The 16,831-nt window shown below is 39.6% G+C and overlaps 1 protein-coding gene across 1 annotated transcript; it reads right to left on the reverse strand.

Moving 5' to 3' along the window:
• Positions 1–301: 301 nt before the first annotated feature.
• LOC125189155 (chaperone protein ClpD, chloroplastic) lies at positions 302–5,615 on the reverse strand. The gene is made up of 12 exons (XM_048086401.1): positions 4,740–5,615; positions 3,780–3,943; positions 3,456–3,685; positions 2,875–2,983; positions 2,670–2,800; positions 2,362–2,463; positions 1,982–2,263; positions 1,772–1,875; positions 1,403–1,697; positions 1,039–1,272; positions 725–958; positions 302–622 (listed from the first exon to the last, which is right to left on the reverse strand). The coding sequence occupies exons 1-12, from the start codon at positions 5,420–5,422 to the stop codon at positions 314–316; spliced, it is 2,877 nt and encodes a 958-aa protein (XP_047942358.1). The 5' UTR covers positions 5,423–5,615; the 3' UTR covers positions 302–313.
• Positions 5,616–16,831: the final 11,216 nt, after the last annotated feature.

The raw sequence follows: 16,831 nt of genomic DNA on the forward strand, positions 1-16,831 counted from the left end.
TTCTACTTTATTTTCTCCCTAATTAATTGTGTAAATATTACTCCATTTTCTTAAATCTTGGTAATAGTAAAACTAAAGAAATACTGCTACTACTATTATTATTATTTGAGTAGGTCCCTCCCTTTTATTAGTAGTACATTCGTCCATAATTAAATAGGTACTACTACAACTAATTTTGATATCTTCATAATTAAATACTCTTATTTCATTATTGTAGTACTATTAATTTTTAAAAAAATGTCTAACACCTCTATTTCTAGTTTCGAATTGTGGAGGTAGATTCGACTTGTGTTTCATATACAACTCGATCTCCTTATAATTTGGAGCTACTATCGGATAATTCGATCCTATTTGATTTGTTGGTGACGACCGGATTCCCAGAACTATCGACATCGATTACAGCAATGTCACCAGCCTTGTATTCATCAGAGAGTAGAGATTCACTTACCAGATCTTCAATTATAAGTGTGACTGCTCTTCTGAGAGGCCGAGCCCCATAGCTCCGGTCATAGCCTTGTTCGCATATCAACTCCATAATCGCTTCTGATACCTCCAGACCGATATCCAAAGAAGCCAGACGATCTTTAACTTCAAGTAGCATTATATCCAATATTTCAAGTAACTGGAACGAGGGGAAACAGTTCAGAAGTGTGATTCTCATGACTTCGAAGTTTGCATTTATATCCCAACAGATATAAGAAATGAAAAAAATCACTAGCCAAACCTGAGGTTTCTCAAGAGGACGAAACACCACTACTTCGTCTATTCTGTTTAGTAATTCTGGGCGGAAATAACCCTTTAGCTCTTCCACCAGCAATGCTTTCAGCCCACCATATGATGCTGACTCATCTTCATTGGTAAAAAAACCAAAGGAGTTGTGTCTGCCCTTAGCAATGGCAGCAGATCCCACGTTGGAAGTCATTACTACCAGTGCGTTTTTGAATGATACTCTTCGACCCTATTGAATGAATCTTTAGCAGATTAGTGGTGCATGAAAAAATAAGGCCATTTTCTAAATAATCATTAGTGGAAAGAAACCTGAGAGTCTGTTAGGTGACCATCTTCGAACAATTGTAGCAAGATGTTGAATATATCTGGGTGAGCTTTCTCAATCTCATCCAACAGCACAACAGTGAACGGCCGTTTTCTTATAGCTTCAGTTAGAGTGCCTCCTTCTCCATAACCGACATAGCCAGGAGGAGATCCGATTAGCTTGCTTACAGTATGCCGCTCCATATATTCACTCATGTCCAATCTTAGCATGGCAGACTCCTACAAGATAAAAGTAGAAAAGTATTTTACTTTCACAAACCTAGTCTTGATGCATTCAAATTCTCATATCAGGGTTTGAACTTGTGAAGATCATAATAAAAGAAGGTGTAGCAAGGAATGATTTTCTTACAGAACCAAAATAACTTGCTGCCAAAGCTTTAGTGAGTTCAGTTTTCCCAACACCAGTAGGGCCACAGAAGAGCATCGCAGCAATTGGTCTATCTGGGTCATTCAGGCCTACGCGGGATCTTTTCACAGCCCGACAAATAGCAGTGACAGCCTCATCTTGACCAACAACTCTTTTCTTCAGCTGCTCATCAAGGCCCACCAGAAGCATTCTATCATCAGCTGTTAGTTTGTTAACTGGGATTCCTGACCAGAATGAGGCAACAGAAGCTATATCCTCAGGCCCAACCACTGTAATTCTGCAAGAGATGTAAAGACTAAGTTCTTAGCTAATCTAGGATCAGTCAGAGATGACATAAGGCAGAACACATACTCATTATCTGAGGAAGAGGATACCAAAGACGGATTATTAATACGTCCTCCATTCTCATCCAAGCTTGAGCTGTCATCATTTTCTGCCACTGTTGTTGCCAGTGACTGGTCAAATGCAAGAGATCAGATACGGGCATTTGAATATTAGAAAGAGTCAGCAGAAAATATATATATAGCACTTGTAACAATGCGCAAAACGTATTTAACATACTGCTTCATGCATGGCCTGCACCGTTCTAATTTCTTGCCAATAATCACTAGGTGACTTTGAAAGTACAGAAGTTCGCTCTTCCTTTTTGCGCTTGGATGCTTTCATTCGAGCTCTACTTCCAGCCTCATCGATAAGATCAATAGCTTTATCGGGAAGATGTCTATCTGGAATATATCTAGCAGACAGATGTACAGCAGCATTAATGGCCTCCAAAGTGTATAAACATTTGTGGTGGGACTCATATTTTTCACGCAAGCCCATCAGTATCTGAACAGCGTCGGCCTAGAATATGTTTGAAAATACATCAAGGAGCAATAGTCAAAATGTGACAGTTTTGAGTAATGTGTGTATCCTGATTGTCAATAAAGATGATCTCAAACCTGACTCGGTTCATTAATCAAAACAGGTTGGAATCTCCGTGCCAATGCTTTATCCTTCTCAAAATGCAAGCGGAATTCATCCATAGTTGTGGATGCGATACACTGCCACAAAGGAACAATGTTTACATCGACATCAATGTTGAAAAGGCCAGGTACTGACACCAGAGCTTGTTGTGCAGAATGCAAGTACTGTAGGTGTGCATCTTAAAGAAAATAAGCCTTCTAATGATGCTTCGACTAGAAAGAGATAAAGTATACAGCACATATAAAAGTATACAACACAGAAGCATGCACTACAGACTTCTCACCTGGAATTCACTCCGTCCAAGTGATGGTTTCAATAGATTGGCTATATCAAGACCAGAACCCTTATTTCCTCGTCCAACTGTGCCAGAACCAATAAGCGTGTGGACCTCATCAATAAATAAAATTATATTTCCTGAAAAGAGGCAATTCCAAGTTGAGACATGATCAAAGTTCAAAAAATCACAAACGGTCCAAACAAGCACTCACCTGACTTTTGAATCTCTTTTATTAACATGGTCACACGCCCCTCTAACTCTCCCCTCTCCTTTGCACCTGCCATTAGGAGACCTATATCCAAAGACAATATACGCTTTTCCTGGACCAAAAAAACAAGCAATATAAGGGACAAACCTCAGCAAGCAACAATATTAATAGTTAAAGAGTATCTAGCTAAGCTTATAGATTATAAATCTTATAATCAAATAATATGCCATAGTGTGTCCGGATAAAAAATGATAGTGGAACATTAAAATGCTAGAGAGGGAAAATGTATTTAGATGGTTTAATTTACTGTTTAAAGAAGTTGGTCAAAACAGGATCATATTCTAAAAAAACATCTTTTCTTTTTTACAACTATAATTTATTTTTGGAGTTTCGAAGCTTTAAGAAGATAGTTTATTAAAACCTTGTGAAGAGCTTATCAAACATCTTATAAGAAGTCGTAATAAAGTTTATAAGCTCAACAAAACACCATCTGAGTATAAAGCCATGCATTTTGACTTTCTCAAAATAACCCAGAGTGACATAACTTTGTCAAATATTTTTTCCTCTGTAGAGAGCGAACCCACCGTTAGAAATAAGGGAACGGTCCCGTCAGCAATATGTAGAGCCAGTCCTTCGGCAATAGCTGTCTTTCCAACCCCAGCTTCACCAAGAAGAATTGGATTACTCTTGGTTCTTCGGCAAAGAATTTGAATGACTCTCTGTAATTCAGTATCTCGGCCAATTACAGGATCAATAGATCCCTGGCTAGCACGGGAAGTGAGATCCACACAGAATAGGTCAAGAGCTTTTTTCTCTGTAAAAAGAGCAATGAATCTCGATTTAATTACTGCGTTTAAGATTAACTTATCCAGCAACACCATAGAGCAACAAGTAATATTGATCCTGACCTGTTTCCTTTGCAGGAGAGTTTGCTTGATTGATTTTCTCAGGAAGGATGTTTCCCTGTAGCCTTTTGAATGCAGTGGAAGCTGGTTCTCTTCCCTCTTTGGCGAGCTCTCCTTGAAGTCTGGAGACTGCCACTGTTGCCAAATGGTTCACATTCACACCTAATCTGAAACCATTTCAGTCTAGTTCAAGAGATTACACATGAAAACCGCTAATCAACTATGTTATCTTCAACTCAATTAGCATAAAACAATGCCGAAAAGGAATCCCAGTGAGTTGGGAAACAGCATAGTTATTGTGATTTCAAAATTCTTCCCAGTTACATGTTGTGGCTACATGGAATAAATACATTAACATTTTTTCAGGTTTGTGTTATGATCTAATTCAAAATATGTAGCACTGACTAAGAAAGCCTTAATACTTATTTGATTATAGAATTATTGTCCTGTGACCATCTCTGTCACATTACCTATGTTCCAAATAAATGGATTGAAAAATGGGAAAGCATGACCTATACACTCAATGATGCTAAAGTCGCTTGGAAGGACAAACCATTCACATCAAGGAGAATAAGGTTGGCAACATATATGCTGTGCATGCAAATAGAGAGAGAGCCAATGCCAATCACACATCCAAATGCAGACATCCACTGACCCGAGAAACTAACTGCAATCAAACAATATCTAGAAATGCACATTGAGGCACAATGAATGGTTGCTGAAAAAGCACAAACTTTTAACAAGCAAGAGAAATTTTTCTCCTTAGAAGCATGAGTCAACTTAGCACAGGACAATCCAGAAAATTATTAGCTCAATTAGCTATTACGCCACTAAAACTAGATCAAAATCCCTACATAAACTCTTAAACGCTTAACATATACAAACTAAAGTGCTACAAATTGCAAGTAAAGAGAAAATTAGTACTACTTCTATAATACTAAAAGTCTTCAATAACAGTAGTACCTCTTAAGCACACGGCTAGCATTGCCATCATCAACGGTGAACAATCCAACAGCAATATGCTCAGGTGCTATGTAATAATACCCCATAGTCTTGGAGTACTCCACTGCAGCCTCAAACACGCGCTTGGTGCTAGCTGAAAACGCCACATCCGTAGCTGACGTCTCCGACTGCTGCAAAGTCTCCCCATCCCCGTCTTTCTGATTATCTTCCTCCCACAAACTCTGCACAGCAGCTCGTGCAGCATCAATGGTGATGCCAGATCCCAGGAATCCACCGGAGTCGCGATCCTCTGCAACGAGGCCTAGCAAGAGGTGCTGCGTGTACACCATGTCCTTGCCCATAGCTTTGGCTTCCCTCTGCGAGAACATCACCGCTTTGATCGATCTCTCCGTGAACCTCTCGAAGATTCCTGAGACCACGAAAAACGGCCGCCTCCGCCTTGGCTTCTTCAGAGCACCTGTGCAATTCCGATTCAATCCACAATTTTGAGCAAGCGAAACTCCCAAATAGGAGGAAGAATAGCTGCTGCTGGTGCTGCAAGCAGTAGAAGTGGGAGGGCAATTTGGGGAAAAGGCTACTAATTTACTGCAGCGGTGGTGAGCGGCGGATGCAGGAACACGCCGGATCGGACCGGAATTCAGCACGCAATTGACAGAGAGCGGCGGTGAACATGACACCTCCATTAAATTGTGAATTAATTTACAAAATAATTATAAAAAAAATAAGATTACAGCGGTTGAATGCGTGAGCTAAAGAAGAAATTGAAGAAGAAGAAGAAATGAATAGAAAAATGAAATAGTATGAGGTGTATATAGTAGGTGTGGCGTGTGAAAAAGGAACGCAGAAAGATGAATTTTGCGGGGAAAGGGAGAATGGAATATAGAGAAGACCACGCATCCAAAAGGCAAAACCCATTTTAAATCTTATTGGATTCTATAAATATTCAACTTCCAAAGAATACTAATTTATCGTTATTTCGTTATTTCGTTATTATACCATTCATCAACAGATTTTTGGTCGGTTATGATGATTATTCTACAAACTGGATTTTATATACGGTGGTTTCTACTTTCTACTTGCAACAATTACTTCATTTTTTTTAATGAACAAAACATAAGTTTATCGTTTATTTCATGATTATACCAAAAGGCAAAACCCATTTTTAATTCTTGTCGCATGAAATTAAATGTCAAAAGAAGACTAATTTATCGTTTATTTCATGATTATACCTTTCAGCTGACCAATTTTTGGTATGCATTAATTATCCTTCTAGTCTACAAAGTGGATTTTATATATGGCGCATGGTTTCTACTTGGGAAGAATTACCTCATTTTTTTTTATTTTTAATGAACAAAATAACTTCAAGTATTTGATGAATTTTGGATTCAAACGCGAGAGTATCTTTTTATATTCGAAGGTGTATTTTGCTCAAGTCAACCAACCCCAGCACTTGGTCAGAATTGAGAGGAAGGATTTAATAGCTGGTTTAAATCTGGACCATTGAATAGAGAGTTGATGGATTAAATTGTAACCTTTAGATCAATTAGTCAGTTGATTGTTACTGTTGGAAAAGTTAGTTAGTTTTCTCTTTCCTTTTAAGCTGAGAAATTAGGGCTCACCTTTTGTAATTCAATTTCTCCATCAATTACAACTCAATAAGATTTTTCTCTCTCAAAATCAAAACTCCCTTCTTATGCAATTCTTGATTCCACATTAGCTTACAAATTGGCGTCGTCCGGTGGGAAGCGAGCAATTGGAGTAGATTGTGTTTCGTCCTGGAATCGAATTCACGAAGTAGGATGACTGCGAGGCTTGAAGCAGAAAAGTTCATCGGGAAAAACGACTTCGGTCTATGGCGGATGAAGATGCGCGTGATGCTCATACAACAAGGGCTGTCGGCGGTGCTTGATGAAGAGAAAGGAACGGCCGCAGCGGATCTTGATGAAAAGGTCGTGGCGAAGCGAGCTGAAATTGCGACGAAAACACACAGTGTAGTAGTGCTATGCCTTGGTGACAAGGTGCTCAGGTAGGTCGCCAAAGAAACCACGGCAGCCGGAATACTGAAGAAACTCGAGAATCTGTACCTCACAAAGTCTCTCGCCAATCAACTTTGTATGAAACAGAGGCTCTATTCGTACAAGTTCTTCCCACAAAGACTTCAATAAAGCGATCGATGATCTTGAGAACATCGACGTGATTGGCGACGAGGATAAAACAATTTTCCTCCTCAATGCTTTACCTAAATCCTACGATCATCTACGAGAGGGAAGGAACTATCAAATTCTTGGAGGTGCAATCTGCCTTAAGGGCAAAGGAGCTACAAGCGACTGGAACCAGAACAATGGATTCTGCATCCGAGAGCCTCAATATCAAAGGATCTAAGGGCAAGAAACCGTTCAAGAAGAGGAATGATGGGGCCAAGCAGCCGTGGAATGATCAGAAGGAAAGTAGAGTATGCTTTTGGTGTAAAAAATCGGGGCATCTCAAGAAGGATTGCTTTGGCTGGAAGAAGAAACAAGCCACGTCTGGAAATCAAGGTATAAATACCTTTGACTGTATTGAATCAAATAGTACAGCTGAGGTGTTAAATGTGATGGAAACAATTGATGCAGATGGTACTGTCACTCTTGGCAACAATCAAGTGTGTAGTATAATAAGAGGAATTGGGTCTATAAGGCTCAAGATGCAGAATCAGTGTGTTAAAATACTTAGTGAAATTAGGTATATACCAGAGGTGAAAAGAAATCTAATATCTTTAGGTTCACTAGAACAGAAGGGACACTTCTTTCTTTTCATCTGGTGGGAAGATGTTGGTAAAGAAGGGTGAAGATGTGGTCATGATGACTGAGAGAAGGGGTAGCCTGTACTATCTATATGCTTCTGTTATTAAGTTGCAGAAAGATGAGCAGTTGAATTTGGTAAAATCTTCAAGTCTGAAAGTGTGGCATGAAAGATTAGGCCATCCAGCTCTTGGAAGTGTCAAGGAGTTGGTTAAGAAACATATTATCTCGACTGATGAATCACAAGAAGTTCAGCCTTGCCAAGACTGCATCAAAGGGAAAGCAACAAAGCTGCCATACCCTGTGAGTAAGCAACATCTTCTGCTCCTCTGGATTATAAACATAGTGACTTGTGGGGACCAACATCAGTGAATACTATAGGATGAGGTAGATATTACATGACGTTCATTGATGATTATTCAAGGAAAACTTGGATATATATTTTGAAAGAAAAATCAGAGGCATTTGTTAAGTTTAAGGAGTGGTGCACTGAGGTTAAGCTAGAAAAAGACTGCAAAGTGAAATGCCTCAGAACAGATAATGGACTTAAGTATTTGTCGAAGAGCTTTGATGATTTCTGCAAGCAAATGGGGATCAAAAGGTATAGAACGGTTCCTTTGAACCCTCAACAGAATAGAGTGGCAGAAAGAGCAAATAGAACCATTGTTGAGAGGATAAGATGTATGCTATTTTCTTCAGGGCTGGGAAAAAGGTTCTAGGGGGAAGCAACTTCTACTGCTGTTTATATGATGAATAAGTGTCCCTCAAGCAGCATCAATGGTGATACCCCAGATTACAGATGGTTTGACAGACATGCAAGATATATCAATCTGAAAATCTTTGGCTATATAGTTTTTGCTCATGTGAAGCAAGGTAAATTGGATCATAAGGCATTAATGTAAGTGATGTTGGGATACCAAAAAGGGGTCAAGGGGTATAGATTGTGGTGCATAGAGCCTGGAAACCACAAAATAGTGATCAACAGAGATGTTATATTTATGGAAAATGACATGCCATTTCTGAATAAAGGGGGTTCTTCTGATGCAGTTAGAGTTGTAGCATATGATGGAACTGATTTTGAGGTGGAGCCTGCAGATAAACAGTCTGCAATGCAAGATCAAAGTGAGGGTGATTCTGATACAGACACTGATCACACAGCCTCTGAATATACAGAGGATTCTGCTGATAATTCTGATGTTCCAGTAAATACTCAAGAGGATTTAAGCAACTACCAGCTAACAAGGGATAGAGCTGGAAGAGTTGGAAGGCCACCAAACGGGTTCTCTAATTCTGAAATGGTCTTCTATGCATTACTTGCTGCAGAAGAAATTGAGCTTGAGGAGCCTCTCACATATAAAGAAGCCATGCGAAGCAAAGATAAAGACAAGTGGATGCAGGCAATGAGAGAGAAAATGAACTCTCTGATCAGAAACAAGACTTGGGTTCTTGTGAAAAAAGTGGAAGGAAGGAAGTTAATTACTTGCAAGTGGATTTTTAAAAGGAAGATTGAAGCAGATGACTCTATCATATATAAGGCCAGGCTGGTGGCTAGAGGATTCATTCAAGAATATGAGATTGATTACAATGAGGTGTTTTCACCTGTGGTGAAACACAGTTCCATAAGAATGATGATATTAGTTGTAGCAAGGAACAATTGGGTGCTTGAGCACATGTATGTGAAAACGGCCTTCCTTAATGGTGAGTTGGAGGAGACTATTTACATGGCCCAGCCAGAGGGCTTTGTTGTACCGGGGGAAGAATTGAAGGTCTGCAAGTTGAGTGAAAGTATCTATGGCTTCAAGCAAGCTAGCAGGCAGTGGCACAAGAAGTTTAACTCTCTCATGTTAGCTTGTGGTTTCACTAGATCCAAATATGATTCCTATGTATATTTCAAGAAGAAAGATGGAGTACTAGTAGCCTATCTACTGTTATATGTAGATAACATGCTCATTGCATGAGCTTGCAGGAAAGAGTGGAGCAAGTGAAAGAGGATCTGAGGTCTGGTTTTGACATGAAGGACCTTGGATCAGCTAGAAAGATACTGGGAATGAGTATAATCAGGGATAGAAAGTAGGGAAGTATCTGGCTTGGTCAGTCTAATTACATATTGAAGATGCTGAAAAGGTTTAAGATTGATAATCTTAAGGAGAGTGCAACACCTCTGGCACAACACTTCAAATTTTCATCCAGCCAGAAGCCTCAAGATGAAAGAGAAAGGAAGGAGATGGAGGTAATCCCTTATGCTAACATGATTGGTAGTGTAATGTACGCAATGGTCTGCACAAGGCCAGACATTGCACAAGCTGTGAGCTTGACCAGTACGTTCATGGCAGATCCTGGAAGAGAACATTGGCTAGCACTTAAGTGGCTTTTGAGGTACCTAAAAGGTGCTGCTAGATTACAGATAATGTATGGAGGTAACAAGATTCATAATGGTGATGCCTTGATGGGTTTCTATGACTCAGATTATGCTGGAGATACTGATAACAGAAGGTCACAAACAAGGTATGTTTTCACCATGTTTGGTTCTGCAATAAGTTGGAAATCCAGTCAGCGGCATGTGGTAGCATTCTCAACAACTGAGGCTGAGTATTTGGCACTTGCAGCTGCCATCAAGGAGAGCTTCTAGCTGAAGGGTCTTGCAACAGAGCTTGGAGTTAATCAGAAGTGTATTGCTGTTGGCTGTGACAGTAGCAGTGCTATTGCACTTGCTAGACATCAGGTATTTCATGAACGCAGTAAGCACATCGACGTGCGCTTACACTTCATCAGAGAAAAAATTGAAGAAGGAGAAGTTGAAGTGTTCAAGATCAGCACAAAGGTTAATCCAGCTGATATGCTTACAAAGGCTTTGCCAAGGGATAAGGTGGAGCTGTGCAGAGACTTAATCATGCCGCAGAAATGTGATGAGGCTGGATAACTGAGCAAGGTGGAGATTTGAAGGTGTATTTTGCTCAAGTCAACCGAGCCCAGCACTTGGTTAGAATTGAGAAGGAAGGATTTAATAGTTGGTTTAAATCTGGACCATTGGATAGATAGTTGATGGATTGAATTGTAACCTTTAGAACAATTAGTTAGTTGATTGTTACTGTTGGAAAAGTTAGTTAGTTTTTCCTTTCCTTTTAAGCCGAAAAATTAGGGCTCAACTTTTGTAATTCAGTTTCTCCAATTACAATTCAATAAGATTTTTCTCTCTCGAAATCAAAACTCCCTTCTTCCGCAATCCTTGATTCCATATTAGCTTACAATATTCACACTAATTAATCGGATGGTGGCTATCTATTCCCTCAATCTTGGATAGATGTTCATAACTTTTTATATAGGTGTATGATGAGTGGAAAAGGGTAGTGAGCACAGAAATGGTTTAAATTTATTTGGTTTCATACCGTACTTATAAATTTTTGTCATTTTTTAATTTTTAATTTTTGGGTAGCTTTTTTTACTTATAAATTTTTCGATAGCTTTTTTAGAGTATAAGTATGAAATTTTTGGATAGCTTCGAATTATGTTTTTAGTATAAATGGAAAACTATCATGGTATATACAAAAATTCATGTTTTAGGTTACTTGCATTTTTTAAAATTTATTTATGACGTAATTTGTCATGTACTATTACTTATAAATTAAATTCATAGAAATTAATAAATAATGGGACAAACAAGTAATTCTTTTGCATTGTATAGACTCATGATTACAGAAAATCTACCTTGCATAAGTAAATGGTTTATATTCTCAATCTAGATAGATGTAGACAATCTATAACGAACGGTTTTTAGTGTGGATCTGACGCCCCTTCTTATCTTCGACGACATATGACATTGGAGTGAGGTATTTCACTGAATGGGATACAATGAGATAAATACTTCTTGCTGGTTAAACTACGTATTAGGTTTCATTGATCATTTATTTCTTATCTACACAAGTAATATTGAGTTTACAATGTTGGTCATACTCTACTTTGACTTGTCATAATGTGCATATATTTTTTTGCAAACCAATACAATGGACATCTTAGATAATGATGATCAACATGAGAAAAATTATTTTATAGAATCATATCTCGGTCTATGCCAGGAGTTGATATTATTCCCAAGAGATGTGATAAAGTTTTATCGTACATAAACCTAGTTAGTTGGAGTTTGTTTTAGTATAGTAATACAGACTACACATATTGGGCATCACCTATCCAAACATAAATGCTTATCACACATATTGAGTGCTGCCTATCCAAATATAGTACTACTAACACAGACCGCACACATTGAGCCCCCATCTACCCAATAATAAAAGCGATCTCTAACCACAATAGCAATATCAAAGAGTATACTTATCACAAAAAAAAAGTAATGCTCAACTAATAAAATCGAATTTTATTCTCTTGAAATTGATAAATTATATACATTCCATATTAATATGATAAAAACATTTGTATTTGTTGAAAAGAAATCATAAGAGTAAATGAGATTTATTCTCAATTGATCATCTACCATAAATGGAATAGGATCCCCGTGATTGTGTTTACCATATGTAAATTATCTCTTGCTTATAAAAGGATGTACTCTCCGCACATATATCTCAAGCAATACAACACACAATTTTGATCCTCAATTGTTTCTTCATGGCGTCAGAGCAGGAAGAATTCTAGCTCGGAGAATTCTCATCATAGCCTTATTATACCCAATTCTTGGCCAAGAGGCCAAAACCAATATAGAAACTAAATACCTATACAAAAAATGTGGGGTATGGGATTAACCAGAAGGGATACAGATGCTTTGATCCACACACTAAAAAAATTGTCACCACCATAAATTGCAATTTTTTGGAAACCGAATTCTTTTGCCCTCACCACCTTAGCAGTCAGGGGGAACAAAATCTTAATAATAATCACAGGGACTGTCTAAGTTGGTTTGTGTCACTTCCAAGTCCTTTGTGAGGATCCAACAGAGACAGTTGTCACTGTCACCGAGCAAGCCCCACAGGAGTCAGCTCAGCCATCGCCTTCCGATTCTCCTCAACCAATATCCAAGGTATGTCCCGTACCAAACTCCCCTGAAGAAAATACTACAGTTGATACTGACAACGCAGAAACTGAGGATAACACTGTGGATAGTGATACTTGGAGATATATTCTTCTACATAGGAGTACCAAAGGTATTCCCCCAAAGAGGTATTCTCCAGAGAAAATTGGTTCGAAGAGCAGATATGGAGTGTCAAATTTTGTGCAGGGAAATTTGACCAAAATGGCACGTGCATTTGAAGCAACACTCTATGAAGAAGAAGAGATTGCCCAGACTGCTGAGGAAGCAATGAGGCACAAACAGTGGAGAGAGGCCATGTTTAAAGAAATGAAGGCATTAATGAAAAACAATACCTGAGTGAAGGGAAAGCTGCCAGAGAGAGTCAAGGCTGTAGGATGCTGATGGGTATTTACAATTAAACGGAGACCAGATGGGTCGATTGAAAGATATAAGGCACGACTTGTAGCTAAAGGGTATACTCAGGCATATGGTGTCAACTATGCTGAGACTTTTTCACCTGTAGCAAAGATCAACACAGTAAGAGTGATTTTCTCAATTGCAGCCAATAGAGACCGGCCCCTACACCAATTTGATGTGATGAACGCATTCTTACATGGAGAGCTACCTAAACCAGTATATATGGTTCCTCCTCCCGGGTTCAGTGAAGAGTTTCAACCTGGGGAAGTGTGCCAACTCAAGAAGACACTGTATGGACTAAAGCAGTCTCCGAGGGCCTGGTTTGGCAGATTCACTGAAGTAATGAAGAAGTACGGCTACAGACAAAGTAACTCTGATCATACACTGTTTCTCAAGAAGAAGGATGGGAAGATCACGTGTCTTATCATTTATGTTGATGATATGATTATCACATGGGATTATGAAGAGGAAATTGGAGAATTAAGGAAGAACTTGTTCAAAGAGTTTGAAATGAAGGACCTAGGTTCCCTCAAATATTTCTTGGGGATTGAGGTTCTAAGATCAGATCGAAGAATCTTTATCAACCAAAGAAAATATGTGCTTGATCTCCTAGCTGAAGTGGGAATTATAGACTGCAAGCCTGCAGACACTCCAATGGTGCAGAATCATGGGTTGCAAATACTTGAAAGGGCAAAACTTACTGACAAGGGGAGATATCAAAGACTGGTAGGGAAGCTCATTTATCTATCTCATACTAGGCCGGACATAGCGTATGCTGTCGGAGTGGTAAGTGATAAGGCTAATTTCATGCATTGGTTATGGGATAAATTCTGTGATTTCCTGGGTCTAACGAAGTTTTATAAGCCAGGTGTGTAGAGAAAATGACAGCCCCAGGAAGAAAGAGAGGATTACCTGGAGGAAGAAGCTGGCGGGAAAAATGAGCAGAAAAAAAAGGGAAGAGTACTAGACGAAGGAGCATCCACGGGGAGGGCAAAATGGGAAATACTAGGAAGAGTCTAGAAGCTCCGCCCCTTATAAATAAGAGCACACATTCAACATGAAAGGTGTCCTCCTTTTGCATCATCAACTCTTAGCTCAGTTTTTCTCATTCTCTACACACTTTTTGGGGAATCATCTTAGGGGTTCACGTTTTGGAACCAGTCGTTGTGTAATACCGTCTCCAAGGGAGGCGAAGATACAATCCTTTTATTTGCTTTTGTTTATATTTTGGATTTCCCGAGTCTTCGCTGTTCGAAGCTCGGTTGTGTTTTACTACATTCTCGTTGGATATTGCATTATTTTGCTATGAAATTTGCTACTTTGGTTTCGGTTATGTTATTGTTGCATTATCTGTTTGTTTTTGGTGGTTATTATTGATCGATCTGAGGTGGAGTTTAAATTGCATGGAGATTTGTAGTTGATAGGTTGAATCTGGTTGAATCTTTGAAGATCGGAGATGGAAATTGTGTTGGTTTGTTGTGGATAGCTTGGATCCGGAGTGGATGAAGCATCCAACGTTTAGATCTGTTCATGCTTGCATGGTTGTGATATTTAAATTCTGTTTACTTGTTTACCTCGTCTAGTAATCGTAGATCTGCTTTAGTTTCAGTAGTTGATTGTGTTAATCGGTTTAATTTCGTTTGCCCTGTTTCGATCCTTGCTTTGCTCTGTTTTTCATCTGTTATTTCGTGATAAAAGTTAGAGAAGATGATGTCGCTGTTAGTTAGTCCTTTAGTTGGTTAATCTGCAGCTTTTCCGTCGTACTATGTCGTTTAGGGAAATGGTCCCCACATGTTGTTCGTTCTTGTGTCTAGGATAGTTTAGGAAGCCGTTTACCAGGTCTTGTAGTAATTTCAAGCGCATTCGGTCATCATTATGCATGTTCTGTTATCTCTGCCTAGATCTAGTTGTTAGGATAGAACATTTCATTTCCAGAGTCTAGGAATTAAATCTCAACCCCGAGAACATTGCGTGGCAGCAGCCAAAAATAGTTTCCAGGTCTTTTAGCATGTTTACTTACGCATCTGTCTCTGTGGATTCGATCCCTGCTTCCCTGTACTAATCTTTTTAGCATAGCGGGTTGAGGGTTTTGAAAGGAGAAGGAAGTGATTGTGTGCCCAACGACAGGTAACCCGAGGATTCTCTGAGTTCCTAGACCCAGTGTCTAGTGGATTCTCTGGATCGGGGAAGTTCCATTTTACTCAGCAATACACACATCACTCCCAATCTCGCTCTTCAAATGGCGCCGTTGCCGGGGATAGAGAACGATAAGAATGAGTTGGTACCTACTCGATTGGTGACTGGATGGAGGATGTGCATTGACTACCGGAAGCTTAATGAAGCCACCAGGAAGGACCATTTTCCTTTACCCTTCATTGACCAGATGTTGGAAAGATTGGATGGAAAGCAATACTTTTGCTTCCTAGACGGATACAGCTGATACTTCCAGATATATGTGGATCCTGAAGACCAGAAGAAGACAACCTTTATCTGTCCGCTCGGCACTTATGCATACAGAAGAATGTCGTTTGGTTTATGCAATGCACTGGGAAAATTCCAGCGTTGTATGATGAGCATCTTCTCAGATTTGCTGGAAGTGTGTATTGAAATTTTTATGGATGATTTCACGGTGTATGGAAATTCTTTTGATTCATGCTTGGCCAATTTAGATCTGGTACTGAGAAGATGTCAGGAGAAGAATCTGGTCCTAAATTTGGAGAAATGTCATTTCATGGTGCCAGAAGGAATAGTCCTAGGTCATGTGGTCTCTGAGAGAGGTATTCAAGTGGATAAGGCCAAGGTGGATGTGATCTCAAAGCTACCCTACCCTACGAATCAGAAGGAGGTTAGAGGATTCTTGGGGCATGCAGGATTCTATAGAAGATTCATTAGAGACTTCGCAAGGATTGCACAACCGCTCACTCATCTCTTGCACAATGACGTGGAGTTCATCTTTAATGAAGACTGCAAGAAGGCATTTCAAATGCTGAAGGATAAACTCGTCTCTGCACCAATAATTAGAGCACCGGATTGAAATCACCCTTTTGAGGTAATGTGCGATGCAAGTGATTTTGCGGTAGGAGCCGTCCTGGGTCAGAAGATCGATGGGAAAAGTTATGTCATTTTCTATGCCTCGAAGACCCTCAACCAGACTCAGAAGAATTATGATACCACAGAGAAGGAGATGTTGGCCGTTGTATACTTATTTGAGAAATTTCGACCGTACTTACTGGGGTCAAAGGTGATAGTCTACACTGATCACGCAGCCATTAAGTATCTCCTGGCCAAGAGAGAGTCCAAACCAAGGTTGATTAGGTGGGTGCTATTACTGCAAGAATTCGACTGGGAGGTAAAGGACAAAAAGGGAACGGAAAACAAGGTTGCAGATCATTTGAGTCAAATATTTCAAGGGGACACGGACGAAGCTATACCTGATGCCTTCCCCGGGGAACATCTTTATTATCTATGGAAATCTGCTAGACCCATTAACTGGGATGCAGTGTTGGCGGTAACAGGTCCAGGAACATCAAACAAAGGGAAGCATCCGTTGAATACAGAGTCATGGTTCGCTGACCTGGCTAATTACTTAGTCACAGGAGAAATTCCGGGTTCCCAAGAAATTTCCCGGGCCCAAAGAATGAAGTTGAAGAGTGAAGCCAAATACTACTTTTAGGACGATCCCTACCTCTGGAAGATATGCTCAGACCAAGTAATCCGACGATGCATTCCAGAATGGGAACAGAGGGACGTGCTCCATCATTGCCACGCCCTGGCATGCGGAGGTCACTTTGGACCTAGGAAAACTGCCAGAAAGGTCTTGGACAGTGGATTCTATTGGCCAACACTGAACAAAGATGCCCCAAGTGCCTATAGTGATT

This window comes from Salvia hispanica, chromosome 5 (genome assembly GCF_023119035.1).
Source record: "Salvia hispanica cultivar TCC Black 2014 chromosome 5, UniMelb_Shisp_WGS_1.0, whole genome shotgun sequence".
In the NCBI taxonomy this organism is placed as follows: domain Eukaryota; kingdom Viridiplantae; phylum Streptophyta; class Magnoliopsida; order Lamiales; family Lamiaceae; genus Salvia; species Salvia hispanica.

Excerpts from the sequence above, each read along its gene's own strand:
- LOC125189155 (XM_048086401.1), bottom strand. The coding sequence starts at position 5,422 with ATGGAGGTGTCATGTTCACCGCCGCTCTCTGTCAATTGCGTGCTGAAT. Across the intron at positions 2,801-2,874 it reads AAAAGAGATTCAAAAGTCAG|GAAATATAATTTTATTTATT; the intron begins GTGAGTGCTTGT and ends GCCTCTTTTCAG. Across the intron at positions 959-1,038 it reads GTCACCTAACAGACTCTCAG|GGTCGAAGAGTATCATTCAA; the intron begins GTTTCTTTCCAC and ends TTCATTCAATAG.